This window comes from Hyla sarda, chromosome 10, assembly GCF_029499605.1.
Source record: "Hyla sarda isolate aHylSar1 chromosome 10, aHylSar1.hap1, whole genome shotgun sequence".
Classification (NCBI taxonomy): domain Eukaryota; kingdom Metazoa; phylum Chordata; class Amphibia; order Anura; family Hylidae; genus Hyla; species Hyla sarda.
Window position 1 is genome coordinate 4,598,684 of NC_079198.1, and position 17,636 is coordinate 4,616,319.

At 46.2% G+C, this 17,636-nt stretch overlaps 1 protein-coding gene across 3 annotated transcripts in view; it reads right to left on the bottom strand.

Moving 5' to 3' along the window:
• Positions 1–302: 302 nt before the first annotated feature.
• Positions 303–17,636, bottom strand: part of KIF17 (kinesin family member 17) — a 29,425-nt gene continuing 12,091 nt past the window's right edge. For all 3 annotated transcript variants that reach the window (XM_056543578.1, XM_056543579.1, XM_056543577.1), the window contains 11 exons: positions 17,405–17,594; positions 16,872–17,324; positions 14,665–14,753; positions 14,092–14,239; positions 12,085–12,146; positions 10,163–10,293; positions 9,312–9,543; positions 7,214–7,472; positions 5,687–5,751; positions 4,612–4,729; positions 303–1,114 (listed from right to left, as the gene is read on the bottom strand). In XM_056543578.1, coding sequence (XP_056399553.1) covers positions 906–1,114; positions 4,612–4,729; positions 5,687–5,751; positions 7,214–7,472; positions 9,312–9,543; positions 10,163–10,293; positions 12,085–12,146; positions 14,092–14,239; positions 14,665–14,753; positions 16,872–17,324; positions 17,405–17,594 — 1,956 coding nt within the window. In that variant the 3' untranslated portion in view covers positions 303–905. The remainder of the gene's footprint in view (positions 1,115–4,611; positions 4,730–5,686; positions 5,752–7,213; positions 7,473–9,311; positions 9,544–10,162; positions 10,294–12,084; positions 12,147–14,091; positions 14,240–14,664; positions 14,754–16,871; positions 17,325–17,404; positions 17,595–17,636) is intronic.

Sequence of the window (17,636 nt, forward strand, 5' to 3'; positions counted from 1 at the left end):
CCTATAGAAATTACATTATAGAATTACAATTCTATGCAATATAGCTATGTAAATGTTTTTTGTTTATCTTTAACCCTATTGCTCCCGCTATAAGGAAGGTTTCAGATGAGCGCAATCTGACTGCGTTTTTTGCATCCCTATTACGGTCACAAGTCTTGGCCTGACCACAGGGCTAATGGCTTGAACTGTGTATACCAGTTGCCTCCAAACTGTGGACCTCCAGCTGTTGCAAAACTACAACTTCCAGCATGTCCGGACAGCCGTTGGCTGTCCGGACATGCTGGGAGTTGTAGTTTTGCAACAGCTGGAGGTCCACAGTTTGGAGACCGGTGGTAGAGAGATATCTGGACAATTTGTCCTGATTCACATTGTCCTATAAGAAGTCCCATGCTGAACCAGTTTGCCCCTTCGGGTCCCATCAGTCCCATGCTGAACCAGTTTGCCCCTTCGGGTCCCATCAGTCCCATGCTGAACCAGTTTGCCCCTTCGGGTCCCATCAGTCCCATGCTGAATCAGTTTGCCCCTTCGGGTCCCATCAGTCCCATGCTGAATCAGTTTGCCCCTTCGGGTCCCATCAGTCCCATGCTGAACCAGTTTGTCCCTTTGGGTCCCATCAGTCACATGCTGAACCAGTTTGCCCCTTCGGGTCCCATCAGTCCCATGCTGAACCAGTTTGCCCCTTCGGGTCCCATCAGTCCCATGCTGAACCAGTTTGCCCCTTTGGGTCCCATCAGTCCCATTCTGAACAAGTTTGCCCCTTCGGGTCCCATCAGTCCCATGCTGAACCAGTTTGCCCCTGGTAGGCAGTGCAGAAACATCTCATGGTGCATCCAGGAGATTCTCTATACCGTCCTTGTTCTTCTGTCGTGCTGGTGCTTCCCGATCGGCCATTCTCCCACAAATGTTCAATAAGCCTCAGTGTTTGAGTGGCTTCTGCTTTTCTTGCGCTTGGTTTTGGCAGATGAGGCTGGGATCTCCAGGGACTCCAGTCTAAATGGCCGTGGAAGGGGCGCATCCAGGGACGGAACTGGAGACACGGAGTTGAGACTGGCAGACAAGATGGAAGGCGATGTGGTATGCGGAGAGCTGTACGCTGGAGAACTGCTGTGCGGAGCTGCGAAGGGAGACAATGAGGAACGACGTCAGTGTGGTCAGCGCTCTGTACAATCCGCAAAAATCCACATATTCCTTCTATGGGTGGATCATACGTCAGTCATCTCACACAATAAATGTAATGTGACCTCAAGGTGTGAATGTACACGGTGCAGCCAAAGCTCAGCAAATACTGCAGTGTTATGGTAAATGCTGTAAGAAACTGTCATGTCATGTGATTATGCTGTAAGGAACTGTCATGTCATGTGATTATGCTGTAAGGAACTGTCATGTCATGTGATTATGCTGTAAGGAACTGTCATGTCATGTGATTATGCTGTAAGGAACTGTCATGTCATGTGATTATGCTGTAAGGAACTGTCATGTCATGTGATTAAGCTATGAGGACCTGTCATGTCATGTGATTATGCTGTAAGGAACTGTCATGTCATGTGATTATGCTGTGAGGACCTGTCATGTCATGTGATTATGCTGTAAGGAACTGTCATGTCATGTGATTATGCTGTGAGGACCTGTCATGTGATTATGCTGTAAGGAACTGTCATGTCATGTGATTATGCTGTAAGGAACTGTCATGTCATGTGATTAAGCTATGAGGACCTGTCATGTCATGTGATTATGCTGTAAGGAACTGTCATGTCATGTGATTATGCTGTGAGGACCTGTCATGTCATGTGATTATGCTGTAAGGAACTGTCATGTCATGTGATTATGCTGTGAGGAACTGTCATGTCATGTGATTATGCTGTGAGGACCTGTCATGTCATGTGATTATGCTGTGAGGACCTGTCATGTCATGTAATTATGCTGGAATTCTGTGAGGGCCTGTCATGTCATGTGATTATGCTGTAATTCTGTGTGGACCTCTCATGTCATACGATTATGCTGTGAGGACCTGTCATGTCATGTGATTATGCTGTGAGGACGTGTCATGTGATTATGATGTGAGGACCTGTCATGTCATGTGATTATGCTGTTATTCTGTGAGGACCTGTCATGTCATGTGATTATGCTGTGAGGACCTGTCATGTCATGTGATTATGCTGTGAGGACCTGTCATGTGATTATGCTGTGAGGACCTGTCATGTCATGTGATTATGCTGTGAGGACCTGTCATGTCATGTGATTATGCTGTGAGGACTTGTCATGTCATGTGATTATGCTGTGAGGACCTGTCATGTCATGTGATTATGCTGTGAGGACATGTCATGTCATGTGATTATGCTGTGAGGACATGTCATGTCATGTGATTATGCTGTGAGGACATGTCATGTCATGTGATTATGCTGTGAGGACTTGTCATGTTATGTGATTATGCTGTGAGGACCTGTCATGTCATGTGATTATGCTGAGGACCTGTCATGTCATGTGATTATGCTGTGAGGACCTGTCATGTCATGTGATTATGCTGTGAGGACCTGTCATGTCATTATGCTGAGGACCTGTCATGTCATGTGATTATGCTGTGAGGACCTGTCATGTCATGTGATTATGCTGTGAGGACCTGTTATGCAATGTGATTATGCTGTAATTCTGTGAGGGACTGTCATGTCATGTGATTATGCTGTGAGGACCTGTCATGTCATGTGATTATGCTGTGAGGACCTGTCATGTCATGTGATTATGCTGTGAGGACCTGTCATGTCATGTGATTATGCTGTGAGGACCTGTCATGTCATGTAATTATGCTGAGGACCTGTCATGTCATGTGATTATGCTGTGAGGACCTGTCATGTCATGTGATTATGCTGTGAGGACCTGTCATGTCATGTGATTATGCTGTGAGGACCTGTCATGTCATGTAATTATGCTGAGGACCTGTCATGTCATGTGATTATGCTGTGAGGACCTGTCATGTCATGTGATTATGCTGTAAGGAACTGTCATGTGATTATGCTGTAAGGAACTGTCATGTCATGTGATTATGCTGTAAGGAACTGTCATGTCATGTGATTAAGCTATGAGGACCTGTCATGTCATGTGATTATGCTGTAAGGAACTGTCATGTCATGTGATTATGCTGTGAGGACCTGTCATGTCATGTGATTATGCTGTAAGGAACTGTCATGTCATGTGATTATGCTGTGAGGACCTGTCATGTCATGTGATTATGCTGTGAGGACCTGTCATGTCATGTGATTATGCTGTGAGGACCTGTCATGTCATGTAATTATGCTGTAATTCTGTGAGGGCCTGTCATGTCATGTGATTTTGCTGTAATTCTGTGTGGACCTCTCATGTCATACGATTATGCTGTGAGGACCTGTCATGTCATGTGATTATGCTGTGAGGACGTGTCATGTGATTATGATGTGAGGACCTGTCATGTCATGTGATTATGCTGTTATTCTGTGAGGACCTGTCATGTCATGTGATTATGCTGTGAGGACCTGTCATGTCATGTGATTATGCTGTGAGGACCTGTCATGTGATTATGCTGTGAGGACCTGTCATGTCATGTGATTATGCTGTGAGGACCTGTCATGTCATGTGATTATGCTGTGAGGACTTGTCATGTCATGTGATTATGCTGTGAGGACATGTCATGTCATGTGATTATGCTGTAAGGACATGTCATGTCATGTGATTATGCTGTGAGGACATGTCATGTCATGTGATTATGCTGTGAGGACTTGTCATGTTATGTGATTATGCTGTGAGGACCTGTCATGTCATGTGATTATGCTGAGGACCTGTCATGTCATGTGATTATGCTGTGAGGACCTGTCATGTCATGTGATTATGCTGTGAGGACCTGTCATGTCATGTGATTATGCTGTGAGGACCTGTCATGTCATGTAATTATGCTGAGGACCTGTCATGTCATGTGATTATGCTGTGAGGACCTGTCATGTCATGTGATTATGCTGTGAGGACCTGTTATGCAATGTGATTATGCTGTAATTCTGTGAGGGACTGTCATGTCATGTGATTATGCTGTGAGGACCTGTCATGTCATGTGATTATGCTGTGAGGACCTGTCATGTCATGTGATTATGCTGTGAGGACCTGTCATGTTATGTGATTATGCTGTGAGGACCTGTCATGTGATTATGCTGTGAGGACCTGTCATGTCATGTGATTATGCTGTGAGGACCTGTCATGTCATGTGATTATGCTGTGAGGACCTGTCATGTCATGTGATTATGCTGTGAGGACCTGTCATGTCATGTGATTATGCTGTGAGGACCTGTCACGTCATGTGATTATGCTGTGAGGACCTGTCATGTGATTATGCTGTGAGGACCTGTCATGTGATTATGCTGTGAGGACCTGTCATGTCATGTGATTATGCCATTTTAGGACCATTTTATGACTAAAGAAATAGCCCCAAAAATGAGTGGGAACAAAGTGTAAGAGTAATTGAGACTCCCCCGGCTGCTGGGACGTGGTTCCTCTGGACGCCATCATTTTATATTGTATGTTACACTTAGGTGACTGAACTATTGTCAGATTAACCCCTTTATGGGAGACAAGGCCCCTACATGGGACACTCACCCAGGCTCTTCATGGGATCGGCGCTGAGTATTTGGCTGGCACGCTTGGATCTGAAGTAGTTGCTTGCCAGGTTTTCGCTGTCACTTCGGCTGAGCATGGCCTTGTATCGATCTTCCCCCTGACAGAATAATTTATATGATGGTTTATCGGATTTTCAGCAAAGAAACAAGAAATTTCTAGGAGCAACAACAATAAGGAAACCTTTAGTGAGAACAAGTCAGAAGCCAGGAGTCAAGAGAAGTCCGTGTATAATGGCGCCGTCCCGGCCTCACAGACATAGAGCAGGGAGGGAAGTGCACAGCAGCACTCTTCTCTCCCTGCCTGTTCTGATACTCAGGACACTACCATATGTTACATGTGAAAGTCCAACATGGATAAAAGTGCACACTGTGTGGTTCAATAATGGAGCACTAGAAACCTCTGACCTCAGCTGCTGCAGCGCTTCATTGTGACCCTAACACCATTCTAAGTCGGTGGTCTCAAACTGTGGCCCTCCAGATGTTGCAAAACTTCAACTCCCAGCATGCCCGGACACCCAACGGCTGTCCGGGCATGCTGGGAGTTGTAGTTTTGCAACAGCTGGAAGAACCCTGGTAAAAAAAAAAAACACAGCATTGAGCACTGTGATTTTCTGTGGGTCAGACTGGTGATCACATGACCCAGTTACAGGAATGAAATGCATCGATGCAACGGCTGTCTGGGCATGGTGGTGGTTTGTAGTTTTGCAACAGCTGGAGGAACCCTTGTCATAAAAAACACTGCATTGAGCACTGTGATTTTCTGTGGGTCAGACTGGTGATCACATAACCCAGTTACAGGAATAAAAATGCAATGATGCAACTGCTGTCCGGGCATGGTGGGAGTTTGTAGTTTTATACCGTCTGGAGGAACCCTGGTCAAAAAAACACGGCACTGAGCGCTGTGATTTTCTGTGGGTCAGACTGGTGATCACATGACCTAGTTACGGGAATGAAATGCATTGATGCAACGGCTGTCCGGTCATGCTGGGAGTTGTAGTTTTGCAGCATCTGGAGGGCCACAGTTTGGGACCAGTGTTATCTACATGGAGACGTACCAGGTGGTGCTCCCCGTTCTCACTTGGTGGAGTCCTCTTTGGTTTCGCCGATGGAAGACCAGGGGCTATAAAGGAAGCGAGAATAACATTTATCTGCCATATGTAAGGAAACAACGGACAACATGACATCAGTATAACGGTAACATGGAGATTCATGAACACTAGTGCCTATAACGTAGAGAGACGTGCAGCTGAGCACGGGTGACCAGCACACTCCCAGAGAATTCCTCCTTTGTAGGCAGAGTGCTCGGTCCTTAAAGGGGTAGTCCAGTCCTGAAAAACGTAACGCCTATCCTAAGGATAGGGGATAAGTTTCAGATAGCGGGGGGTCCTACTGTCTCTCGTACGGGGCCCCGGCTCTCCAGCCCGATAGAGTGTGTCGACCACCACACGAAGCGGCAACCGCCCCGCCCCCTCAATACATCACTATGGCAGAGCCGGAGATTGCTGAAGGCCATAGAGTTGTATTGAGGGGGCTTGTCAGCTGCAGCTTTGTGCGGTGGTCGACACGCCCCCTTCCCCCAGGCTGGTGGGGCCCTGTATGGGAGATTTCGGGGGGTCCCTGCAGTCGGACCCCCGCCATCTGAAACTTATCCCCTATCCTTATGATAGGGGATAAGTTTTTCAGGACTGGACTACTCCTTTAAAGGGGTACCCCACTGTTCAGTGTTTGGAACAAAATGTTCCGAACGCTTAGAGCCGGCGCCGGGAGCTGGTGACATCATAGCCCCACCCCCTAATGATGTCACGCTCCGCCCCCTCAATGCAAGTCTATGGGAGGGGGTGTGACGGCCGTCACGCCCCCTCCCATAGACTTGCATTGAGAGGGTGGGGCGTGACATCATGAAGGGGCGGGGCTATGACGTCACAAGCTCCCTGCGCCGGCTCTATGCGTTTGATTTTGTTCCAAACGCTGAGCAGCGGAGTAGTCCTTTAACATGGCAAAATATTGGGTTTGTATAGCAGATAAAAGGCCTTTAAAGGGGTACTCCGGTGGAAAACATTTTTTGTTTTTGTTTTTTTAAATCAACTGGTGCCAGAAAGGTAAACAGATTTGTAAATTACTTCTATTAAAAAAAAAATCTTAAACCTTCCAGTACTTATCAGCTGCTGAATACTAAAGAGAAAATTATTTTCTTTTTCAAACACAGAGCTCTCTGCTGACATCTCTGTCCATTTTAGGAACTGTCCAGAGCAGCATATGTTTTCTATGGGGATTTTCTCCTGCTCTGGACAGTTCTTAAAATGGACAGTGATGTCACCAGAGAGCACTGTGCTCGTGATGTCAGCAGAGAGCTCTGTGTTCCAAAAAGAAAATAATTTCCTCTGTAGTATCCCGCAGCTAATAAGTCCTGGAAGGATTAAGATTTTTTAATAGAAGTAATTTACAAATCTGTTTAAAATAATAATAAATAAATAAAAGTTTCCCCCCAGAGTACCCCTTTAAGTAACAGCTGGAGAGCCACGGGTTGGGGTAACAGTGATGTACTCCGTCCTTGTATCCAATACACCCCAGGGGGCCCCTACCTGAGGGGAGGCTGGTTTTCTGGATGAGGATTTCGGTGATCCTCCAGCATCCGCTCTCCTCGTCCCATGATGCTTCTCTCCTGATCTTGTCCAGGTTGCTGTAGTTACAGTCTCTCCTGATCAGGGGCTGGATCTGTTCGAGCATCTGCTGGAAGAGGAGCAGGTCCCGTTCCTGGCGCCGTATAGTCACTAGATAGTCGTCTCTGTCCTGCTCAAACTCTGAGTGCAGATCCTGAATCTCAATCTCTGCGGCTTTCAGCTGTGATGGCAAAAAGACAGTGAGGCCAGACAGTACTACACCCTGCGGGGGACGGAGATCTCGGGTGCACACGTGCTGCTTCTGGTTTTCATATACAGTGATCCCCCTCCCCCGCCCTATAATGGCCCCGACATACGATCATTTCAACATACGATGCTTTTGTATGTTGGGGGCCATCGCATAAACGGCTATCCCTCTGCGCAGACTGCTTCAGCCACCACCGGATAGCCGTTTACGGTGCCGTGTGGTCCGGTGACGATCACTTACCTGTCCTCGGGGCTCCGGCGCGTCCTCTTCGGGATCCCCTGCGTCGTCGGCGCTCTCCATCGTCGTCATCATGTCGCTGCGCACGCCGTCCCGTCATCCAATAGGAGCGGCGTGCGTAGCGACGTGATGGCAGCGACGGAGAGCGAGGATGCCGGGGAAGCAGAGGCCTTGCCGGAGCGTCGGGGACACCCCAGGGACGCGGCGACAGCGATGGACGGCGACATCCAGGGCAGCGGTGACACGTGAGTACAACCTCCAATATCAATGGTCTTCAACCTGCGGACCTCCAGATGTTGCAAAACTACAACTCCCAGCATGCCCGGACAGCCGTTGGCTGTCCGGGCATGCTGGGTGTTGTAGTTTTGCAACATCTGGAGGTCCGCAGGTTGTAAACCACTGTCCTATACTTTACATTGCACGGATCCCTCAACATGCGATGGTTTCAACAAACGATGGTCCATTTGGAACGGATTACCATCGTATGTTGAGGGAACACTGTATGTATATATATATATATATATATATATATATATATATATATATAATAAACTCTGACAGCTTTTTAGAATTATTCTCTTAGATATCATGTACATAGAAGAACCCCCAATACCACATCCAATGAATCTATGTACTGCGGAGGTATATGTACTTAAAGGGGTACTCCACCCCTAGACATCTCATCCCCTATGCAAAGGATAGGGGATAAGATGTCTGATCGTGGGGGTCCTGCTGCTGGGGACCCCCGCGATCTCCCTGCTGCACCCGGCATTCGTTTTGAGCGTTGGGTGCAGCACCGGAGGCTCGTTATGTCACGGCCACACCCCCTCAATGCAAGTCTATGGGAGGGGGCGTGACTCCCATAGACTTGCATTGAGGGGGCGTGACTGTGACGTCATGACCGGGGCGTGACTGACATCACGAACGGGGCGTGACTGTGACATCACAAGCCTCCACCCCGCATCACCAGTCCTCCGTCACAGAGCGAGCCGCAGCCGAGATCGCGAGAGTCCCCTGCGGCCGGACCCCCGCGATCAGACATATTATCCACTATCCTTTGAATAGGGCATAAGATGTCTAGGGGTGGAGTACTTTTTTTTTTTTTTAAATGAACTGGCGCCAGAAAGTTAAACAGATCTGTAAATGACTTCTATAAAAAAAAAATCTGAATCCTTTTAGCACTTTTTAGCAGCTGTATGCTACAGCGGAAATTCTTTACTTTTTGAATTTCTTTTTTTTATCTTGTCCACAGTGCTCTCTGCTGACATCTCTGTTCGTGTCAGGAACTGTCCAGAGCAGTATATGTTTGCTAGGGGGATTTTCTCCTGCTCTGGACAGTTCCTGATACGGGCATCAGGTGTCAGCAGAGAGCACTGTGGACAAGACAATTCAAAAAGGAAAATAATTTCCTCTGTAGCATACAGCTGCTAAAAAGTACTGGAAGAGTAAAGATTTTTTAATAGAAGTAATTTACAAATCTGTTTAACTTTCTGGCACCAGTTGATTTAAAAAAAAAAAAAAGTTTTCCATCGGAGTACCCCTTTAAGCCCTTTGCCGGATGCACGGATTTCTTACCTTCTTCTGGATCTTCTCGAGGTGTTTACTTTTGGCCTGCAGCTCTTCCTGAATAGATTCATAGACGTTCAGCAGGATTCGGTCGCCGCTGTCCTCGTCCACGTTTTGCAGGGCAGCGACCAGCTCCTTTTTCCGTTCATCCGCATACTTTTTCCTGCGCTTGTGTTTTTCCTTTAGGTCTTTGTTTTTGGCCTGTTCACCGCCAACCACCTGCTGCTCCAGCATCTGCAACCTGAAAATAACAACAGCGCCCCCTCTCATTGTTAGGACACTGCACTCATTTCCCATTCACACTAAGGAATCTCCGCCCACATATAGGTGAGGGGCAGGGGGGCGCCAAATGAACATGTTAATTCAGAGTCGGGAATTTCAGCAGGGGAAATTCTGCAGTGTGCACAGTGCAGCAGAATCCCATTGAAAACAATGAGAGGCTGCAGCTCTGGAATTTCTGAGCGGAATCCCGCATGGAAATTCTGTAGTGTAAATGGGCTCTAAGACGCCTGTCATCTGCAAAGTTCAGAAGGGTCACATGTAGCAGAAATTATGAGAATTTATATGTGAAATTTATATGTATAATAGCAGCAAAATGGATGAGTTTCAGAAAAACCTGTTCACATGTTATGGAAAACAAGACAAAAAGACAAAATCTGCAGCGTTGTGGATTTTGCTACGGAAAAACTGCAGATCTACTTTTTTTTTTTTTTTGCGCAATGCAAACATATATGCTTGTGCTGAAGCCCATAAATTACTGTGAAATGTGATGACTACTGAATTACCAAATAATTGACGGTTGGAGTTTTGCCCTGTGATCTGCAGCGTCCACCATCAGGGGCTGATCTCCCTTTCCTCACCTGGCAAGTACTTGCTGGGGGCTGACAGACCGCGGGGGCTCCTGCGGAGGGACAAGTGTGGCTGACGCAGTATCCGTCCCCAGGTTTTCTCTGGATATGCTGCTAAGATGTACGGCCACTTGTGCTTCTGGCTGAAAAGAAAAACATATGGAAATGGCTCTTAAAGGGGTACTCCGCTGTACAGCGTTTGGAAAACTGTTCCGAACGCTGGAGTCGGCAGCTCGTTACGTTATAGCTCCGCCTCCTCATTACGTCACGCCCCTCCCCCTCAATGCAAGTCTATGGGAGGGGGCGTGACGGCTGTCACGCCCCCTCCCATAGACTTGCATTGAGGGGGTGGTGTGTGACGTCATGAGGGGGTGGGGCTATGACGTAACGAGCTCCCGACGCCGGCTCCAGCGTTCGGAACAGTTTGTTCCAAACGCTGAGCAGCGGAGTACCCCTTTAAAGCGTACCTACCATTTCGGGTGACTTTTCAGGATAAGCTGCCCTGTGTGTACATATGGAGCAGCACTATTTCTGCACTATTATGAAGTTAGTTTCTTATATATTCGCTTGTACTCTTGATCTATGCAAAGTCTTTTTTCCGAATGACAGTGACAGGACATGTGACGTAAGAGTTTTTTCACATAAGGTGCAGTCAGCAGGGTAATTGGCTGTCCGGGTATGCTGGGAGTTGTAGTTTTGCAACAGCTGGAGGCACCCAGGCTGGCAAATTTCAGTCTAGGGTGATATCGCTCTAAATCTCCTAAGACACATGTACATTTGGCTTGCCTGAGCATGCATGTACTCTGAACAGGGAGAGAGGAGACCAGTGGCTTGACTTCCTAAACCATCGTGCCTCTAGCAAGTCAAGTGTTTCTCAACCAGGGCACCTCCAGCTGTTGCAAAACTACAACTCCCAGCATGCCCGGACAGCCAACGGCTGTCGGGGCATGTTGGGAGTTGTAGTTTTGCAACAGCTGATGGCCCACAGTTTAAAGACTAAGGCACTACCCGATGACCTGTCAGGTCAAGTTGGTAGAATAGGGCATGCTGGGAGTTGTAGTTTTGCAACAGCTGAAGGCCCACAGTTTAAAGGGGTACTCCGATGGAAAACTTTTTTTTTTTAAATCAACTGGTGCCAGAAAGTTAAACAGATTTGTAAATTACTTCTATTTAAAAATCTTAATCCTTCCAGTACTTATTAGCTGCTGAATACTACAGAGGAATATTTTTTTTTTTGGAACACAGAGCTCTCTGCTGACATCACGAGCACAGTGCTCTCTGCTGACATCTCTGTCCATTTTAGGAACTGTCCAGAGCAGCATATGTTTGCTATGGGGATTTTCTCCTACTCTGGACAGTTCCTAAAATGGACAGAGGTGTCAGCAGAGAGCACTGTGCTCGTGATGTCAGCAGAGAGCTCTGTGTTCCAAAAAGAAAAGAATTTCCTCTGTAGTATTCAGCAGCTAATAAGTACTGGAAGGATTAAGATTTTTAAATCTGTTTAACTTTCTGGCACCAGTTGATTTAAAAAATAAAAATAAAAAATAAAAAGTTTCCACCGGAGTACCCCAATAAAAAGACCTAGGCCCTACCCGATTACCTGTCAGGTCAAGTAGGTAGATCCGGGCATGCTGGGAGTTGTAGTTTTGCAACAGCTGATGACCCACAGTTTAAAGACCTAGGCTCTACCCGATGACCCGTCTGGTCAAGTTGGTATATCCGGGCATGCTGGGATTTGTAGTATTGCAACAGCAGGAGGCACCCTGGTTGGTAAACTCCAGTCTATGGTGATATCGCTCTCTCTGATCGCAGTAGATTTTAGCGCATCATCAATGTCGATAATCGATTTCCTTTCTGATAAATTTACATTCTACAATCCTAGTGACCCCCTGAAACGCACCGCCCCGTCACGCTGCTGTGTTATTTGTACATACCTGGATCACTAAACCTTCAGCTGAGGCACCAGAGGCCGCGCCTGCGCCATTTATACTGGAATCTGTGAACAAAGGACAGAAGCTTATGTCATATGGATATGACCATCATGCTGTATACTGACTGCAGAGAGCGGGAAACGGTCTGAGAACTGCAAGAATCATCACAACTACCAGCAATGTCCTGACGGGGGGGGGGGAACAGGTGACCAGGGGTGTGGAAATTTAATAAAAAACTACTTGTCCATGGGACTAAAACGGAGCAAAATCTTGTCCGGCCAATTTTCACTTTTACACTCTCGTTTTTTCCTCCTCGCCCTATAACAGCCGTAACTACCTACTATAATGAGACCTTTTAATTTTTCAATAACATTTTCTCCGAAACCAAAAAAAAAAAAAAAATATATATATATATATATATATATAAAAAAAAGCCAAAAAAGTATTGCAGCACTACTCAGCCTCAATGTGTGGGTGCCAGCGTCCAAAAAACTTCTTGACCAAAAGTCCCGAGTTTAAATAGGATCCAACAATAACGCAGCACTCCAAAGAACGGTGAAAAAAGTGTTGAATTATTCCTGTTACATCAGTACAAGCAACGTTTCTGCTCCTATGGAGCCATTTTCAAGCTTGAAAATGGCTCCATAGGAGCAGAAACGTTGCTTGTACTGATGTGACAGGAATAATTCAACACTTTTTTCACCGTTCTTTGGAGTGCTGCGTTATTGTTGGATCCTATATATATATATATATATATATATATATATATATATATATCTATATAAAATCGGTGAAGTGAAATTGAAATAGTAAAAAGGTAATTTAGCAAATTTGGTGGTTTTCTTTTCTGCGCCATTTACCTTGTGGTTGAGATAACATGTTGTTTTAATACTTTAAGCCGCCTGATTACAGTAATACCAGATTTCTATAGTTTTCGGCATGTTTTACAAATGTAATTTTTTTTTTAACTTTTTCGGATTTTTTTAATTGCCATTTTTTGACCCCTGTAGCTTTTTTTATTTATGTGCATACCAGGCTGTATGAGGGCTAATTTTTTGCACCATTTTTTGTATCGGTGCCATTTTGGTATTGATCTGACTTTTTAATCGCTTTTTCTTACTTTTTTTCGGGGATATTATAAAAATTGCAATTCTGTAGTCTGGAATTTTTTTTTTATTTACCGTACGGGATTCATAATGTTATATTTTAATAGTTCGTACAATTACGCAAGCAGCGATACTAAATATGTTTATTTTTATTATGTTTATTTATTTATTAAGTTTTTATTTAGGAAAAGGGGGTGATTTGAACTTTTAACATGGAAGGGGTTAATGTGTGTCTTTTAAACTTTTATTTAAACTTTTTTTTTTTGTTTTTTTTTACACTTTATTAGACTTTAAGGAGGAATCATTAGATTCCTCACACAGATGAATAGAGTTCTATTGAACTCCATTGATCTGTGCACTCTGCGATCCATTGATAGAGCCTAATCCAGCCAGGATCTATCAATGACAGAGCCCCCGGACAGCAGGGAACAGAGGTAAGCCCTCCGGCTACCTCTATAGTGGATCGCCCCCCCTCGCGATCACGCTGTGGGGGGCAATCCACCCCACTAGCCCACCAGGGAGCATTCACATGTCCCTTTAGATGCCGCTGTCAGCTTTGACAGCGGCGATCTAAAGGGTTAATAGCCAGCTGCGGCGATCGCCGCATGCTGGCTATTAGCGGCGGCCCCTGTCTACTGAGAACAGCCGGGGGCTGCAGAGTACGGAGCGGGCAGGAGTCGGAAGCCTTCTCCATACAGACTTCTCTGCGCTGCCGCGCTATTCAGGTCCGGCCCTGCTTGCCCGTAGCAGGACTAAGGGCCGGAAAAATTCACCTGCCTGGCGCCTGAAACTGCCTGTCCCGGGCGTCGGGCGATAGGAATTCCCCATCCCAGACAGGGGTAAAATCTTTCCTACCTTACACCAACATTGATAAATGTCCCCCTATGAGTAAAGTCACCGTCACCTGATTTCTTTTTCAGGTCTTGCTCCATGTCGGCCAGCTGCTGGGTGTAGGAATTGCGCAGATTGTTGATATCTTCTTCTAGACGAACTCGAGACTTCTGCTCCGCTTCATATTCGGCCTTCAGACGAGCAAACCTCTCCTCGTACTCCTGTGACCGGACACGGTGGGAAGTCAACGTATTGTTACCTTATAATCTCGAGATAAGTGAGGGCAGCGGATCATTCATGGTGCCGGATTTGGCTGGTAACCAATAGTGACCAATCACAGCTCAGCTTTCATATCCTAACAACATATCATATCCTCATGTCACGCCCCACCCCCTCAATGCAAGTCTATGGGAGGGGGCGTGACGGCTGTCACGCCCCCTCCCATAGACTTGCATTGAGGGGGCGGGGCGTGACATCATGAGGGGGCAGGGCTATGATGTCACGAGCTCCCACTGCTGGCTCCAGCATTTGGAACGGTTTGTTCCAAACGCTGAGCAGCGGAGTACCCCTTTAAGGACAGATTAGCATTTTTTTTGTAGTCCGGGAAGTCATTTGGGAACAAAGCTTCTGCTATAGTTGGAGTTACCTGCCGGATCATTTGTTTCTCAGACTCCATGTCCACTATCTGTCCATTCGCTTCTGTCTGTACGGGCTTTACCGGAGGCCTTGGGATTGCTGCCGATAGAAGAGTGACATGCTCAGAGACAATGCAACACCTGAATAATAGCCCACCACCACAGGATAATATAACCGGTGAATAATATAACCGGTGATAGTGCACAATATTGTACAGGGTGTGAACAAGTGCGACCACCGGGATTAAAGTGGAAAACTTTTTTTATTTTTAAATCAACTGGTGCCAGAAAGTTAAACAGATTTGTAAATTACTTCTATTAAAAAAAAAATCTTAATCCTTCCAGCACAGTGCTCTCTGCTGACATCTCTGTCCATTTTGATAACTGTCCAGAGCAGCGTATGTTTGCTATGGGGATTTTCTCCTACTCTGGACAGTTCCTAAAATGGACAGAGATGTCAGCAGAGAGCACTGTGCTCGTGATGTTAGCAGAGAGCACTGTGCTCCAAAAAGAAAAGTATTTCCTCTGTGGTATTCAGCAGCTAATAAGTACTGGAAGGGTAAAGATTTTTAATAGAAGTAATTTACAATTCTGTTTAACTTTCTGGCACCAGTTGATTTAAAAAATAAAAAATTTCCACCGGAGTACCCCGTTAAACTGGTCATACACATTAGATAAGTATCTGTGAACCTGACAATTTAGGGGGACAGAGGACTATGAAAAGGAATATAGGAGCAGTATTTGAAAATCCAGCTCCCCTCCCTGTTCTTGAGCGCACGGACCTGTGTGGACTCATTGCTGTGTAGATGATGTCCAGCGCAATTCCCATAAAACGTATTGCATAAGATTCCACAGGTACATAGACACAGTAGACAAGGTGACGCGTTTTGGTTCGTCAGAGAACCTTAGTCATGCTAAGAAGAAAGTATGACTAAGGTTCTCTGACTAACCGAAACGCGTCACCTTGTCTACTGTGTCTATGTACCTGTGGAATCTTATGCAATAAAAACTTTTTTTTATGGGAATTGCGCTGGACATCATTCCTTGCTTAGGAATAAGGGGAGTATGTGGGTGACAGAGGGGTCTGGCAGCAGGTTCTTATTCAGAACACATGAATGTGTATGAGGGGATCGGGAGACATAGCTGTCGGCCAAATGAGTGTTCGGACAGCCACCTTATGTGTATGGCATTAGCAAACCCACTGCTATTGTCCCGGTTCATTTCTTGTTTGTATTATTGTAAAAAAAAATTATAAAATATTAAAAACAATAAAAAAAAACAAACCCACAGCTGACAGACCATCTCTTATCCATCCTTAGCATAAACTGAAGAAAAAGAAGATGGTCCGGCACGTACAGGACTAAGGCTGTGGGGATGTGAGTAAGGCTGCGTTCACACGGCCGTCTAGACCCGTCCCATTCTTCACTCATCAAAAAAAACGGACAATAACGGATGTTATCCATTTGTATCCATTATTGTTCAGTTAATAAACCCAAAAAAATAAAAAAAAATTTTTGTTCTGAGCATGCTCAGAAATAAAAACGTATTGAAAAAACGGATTTAAAAAACGGATGCAAATGAATGACATTAAAGGCTCATCCGTTTTCTATAGACTTCAATGTTAAATTTACTGTATCCGTTTTTTTGACAGAAGAAAAAATACTGCATGTGCCGTTTTCTTCCTGCCGTCAAAAAAACGGAAATGAGCGCAGACGGGTGCAAACGGATTGTAAACAAATCCCATTGACAGGAATGGGATTTTTTTTAAACCATATTTTAATCCGTTTACAGCCTGCAAGAACGGAACCGAAACGGAGATAGAAAAACGGGGACAGACGACCGTGTGAACGCACCCTAACGGAGGAGTGCGATAGTGACGCCCAGACTGCAGTTGATAACGGTGGTGCATCGCCCGATAAAGTTCAATGCAAATGCTAGGACAGAAGACAGGACAGCACTCGCCATACAACGTGGCTTTGTTCAGGTGTTCCAATGGTTGCAAGCGGGGGCAGTAGTGGAGGCGGGGGGCAGGACCGGGGACCGGTCCTGTCCCCCGCCTCCACTACTGCCCCCGCTTGCCACCATTGGAACACCTGAATAAAGCCACGTTGTATGGCGAGTGCTGTTCTGTCTTCTGTACTTTCAGTGACCGGGATGGATTGGGTGGAACATCCTGGGCAGCAGAATAATGCACACTCAGTATTGCTTGAGAACGTACCTGGAGGTTCCTTGATGTCCGACTGTCCAGAAAGCATTGCCTTTAACTTCTTGATCTCTTCCTGGTACTCTCGGAGCAGGGCGTCCTTGGGGTCTTCATTAATACGCGGCTTGTTCTTGATATTTTTGGCTCGGTTAGCGTAGCGCAAGGTGCTGAGGGTCTCGTCGTAGTTGTTGTCCGCAGGAGACAGGCAGGCCACCATCAGTGTCTTCGTGTTTCCCCCCAGCGAGTCCTGTAACAAGCGGGTTAGCTTGGAGTCCCTGTAAGGTATGTGCTTGGACTTTCCATCCACAAGAGCCGAGATGACGTTGCCCAAAGCGGAGAGGGACAAGTTTATTTTCGTGGCTTCCTTCAGCCTCTCTCCGGTGGCGCCAGTTTTAGATTGTCTCTCACTGCCGGCAAGATCCACCAGATTGAGTTTCCCGGCTCGGAGGTGATCTTCTCCGCCCTCATCTGCCAATGGAGAACAGTAACACGTCAGTAGGGTGAACGGGGGTTCCCGCCTTCCCGTCCATCACCTGTCATCCTCTTACCTGTAGTACAGATCTCTATGGTGATGGTGAATATGGAGTGTGAGCGAGATGAGTCTTTATTCATCAATGTGTACCCTACGGAGCGATTTCTCCAGCCCGTGTCCATGATCTTCTCGCACTCAGCCACGCTGTGCACTGTATGTTGTGACAGGGCCTTCACATAAACGCCCCGATCCGGGTGCTCCTTCAGCTGAAGATATTAAGGGACTGTAAGTACTGTCTATGTTCTGCC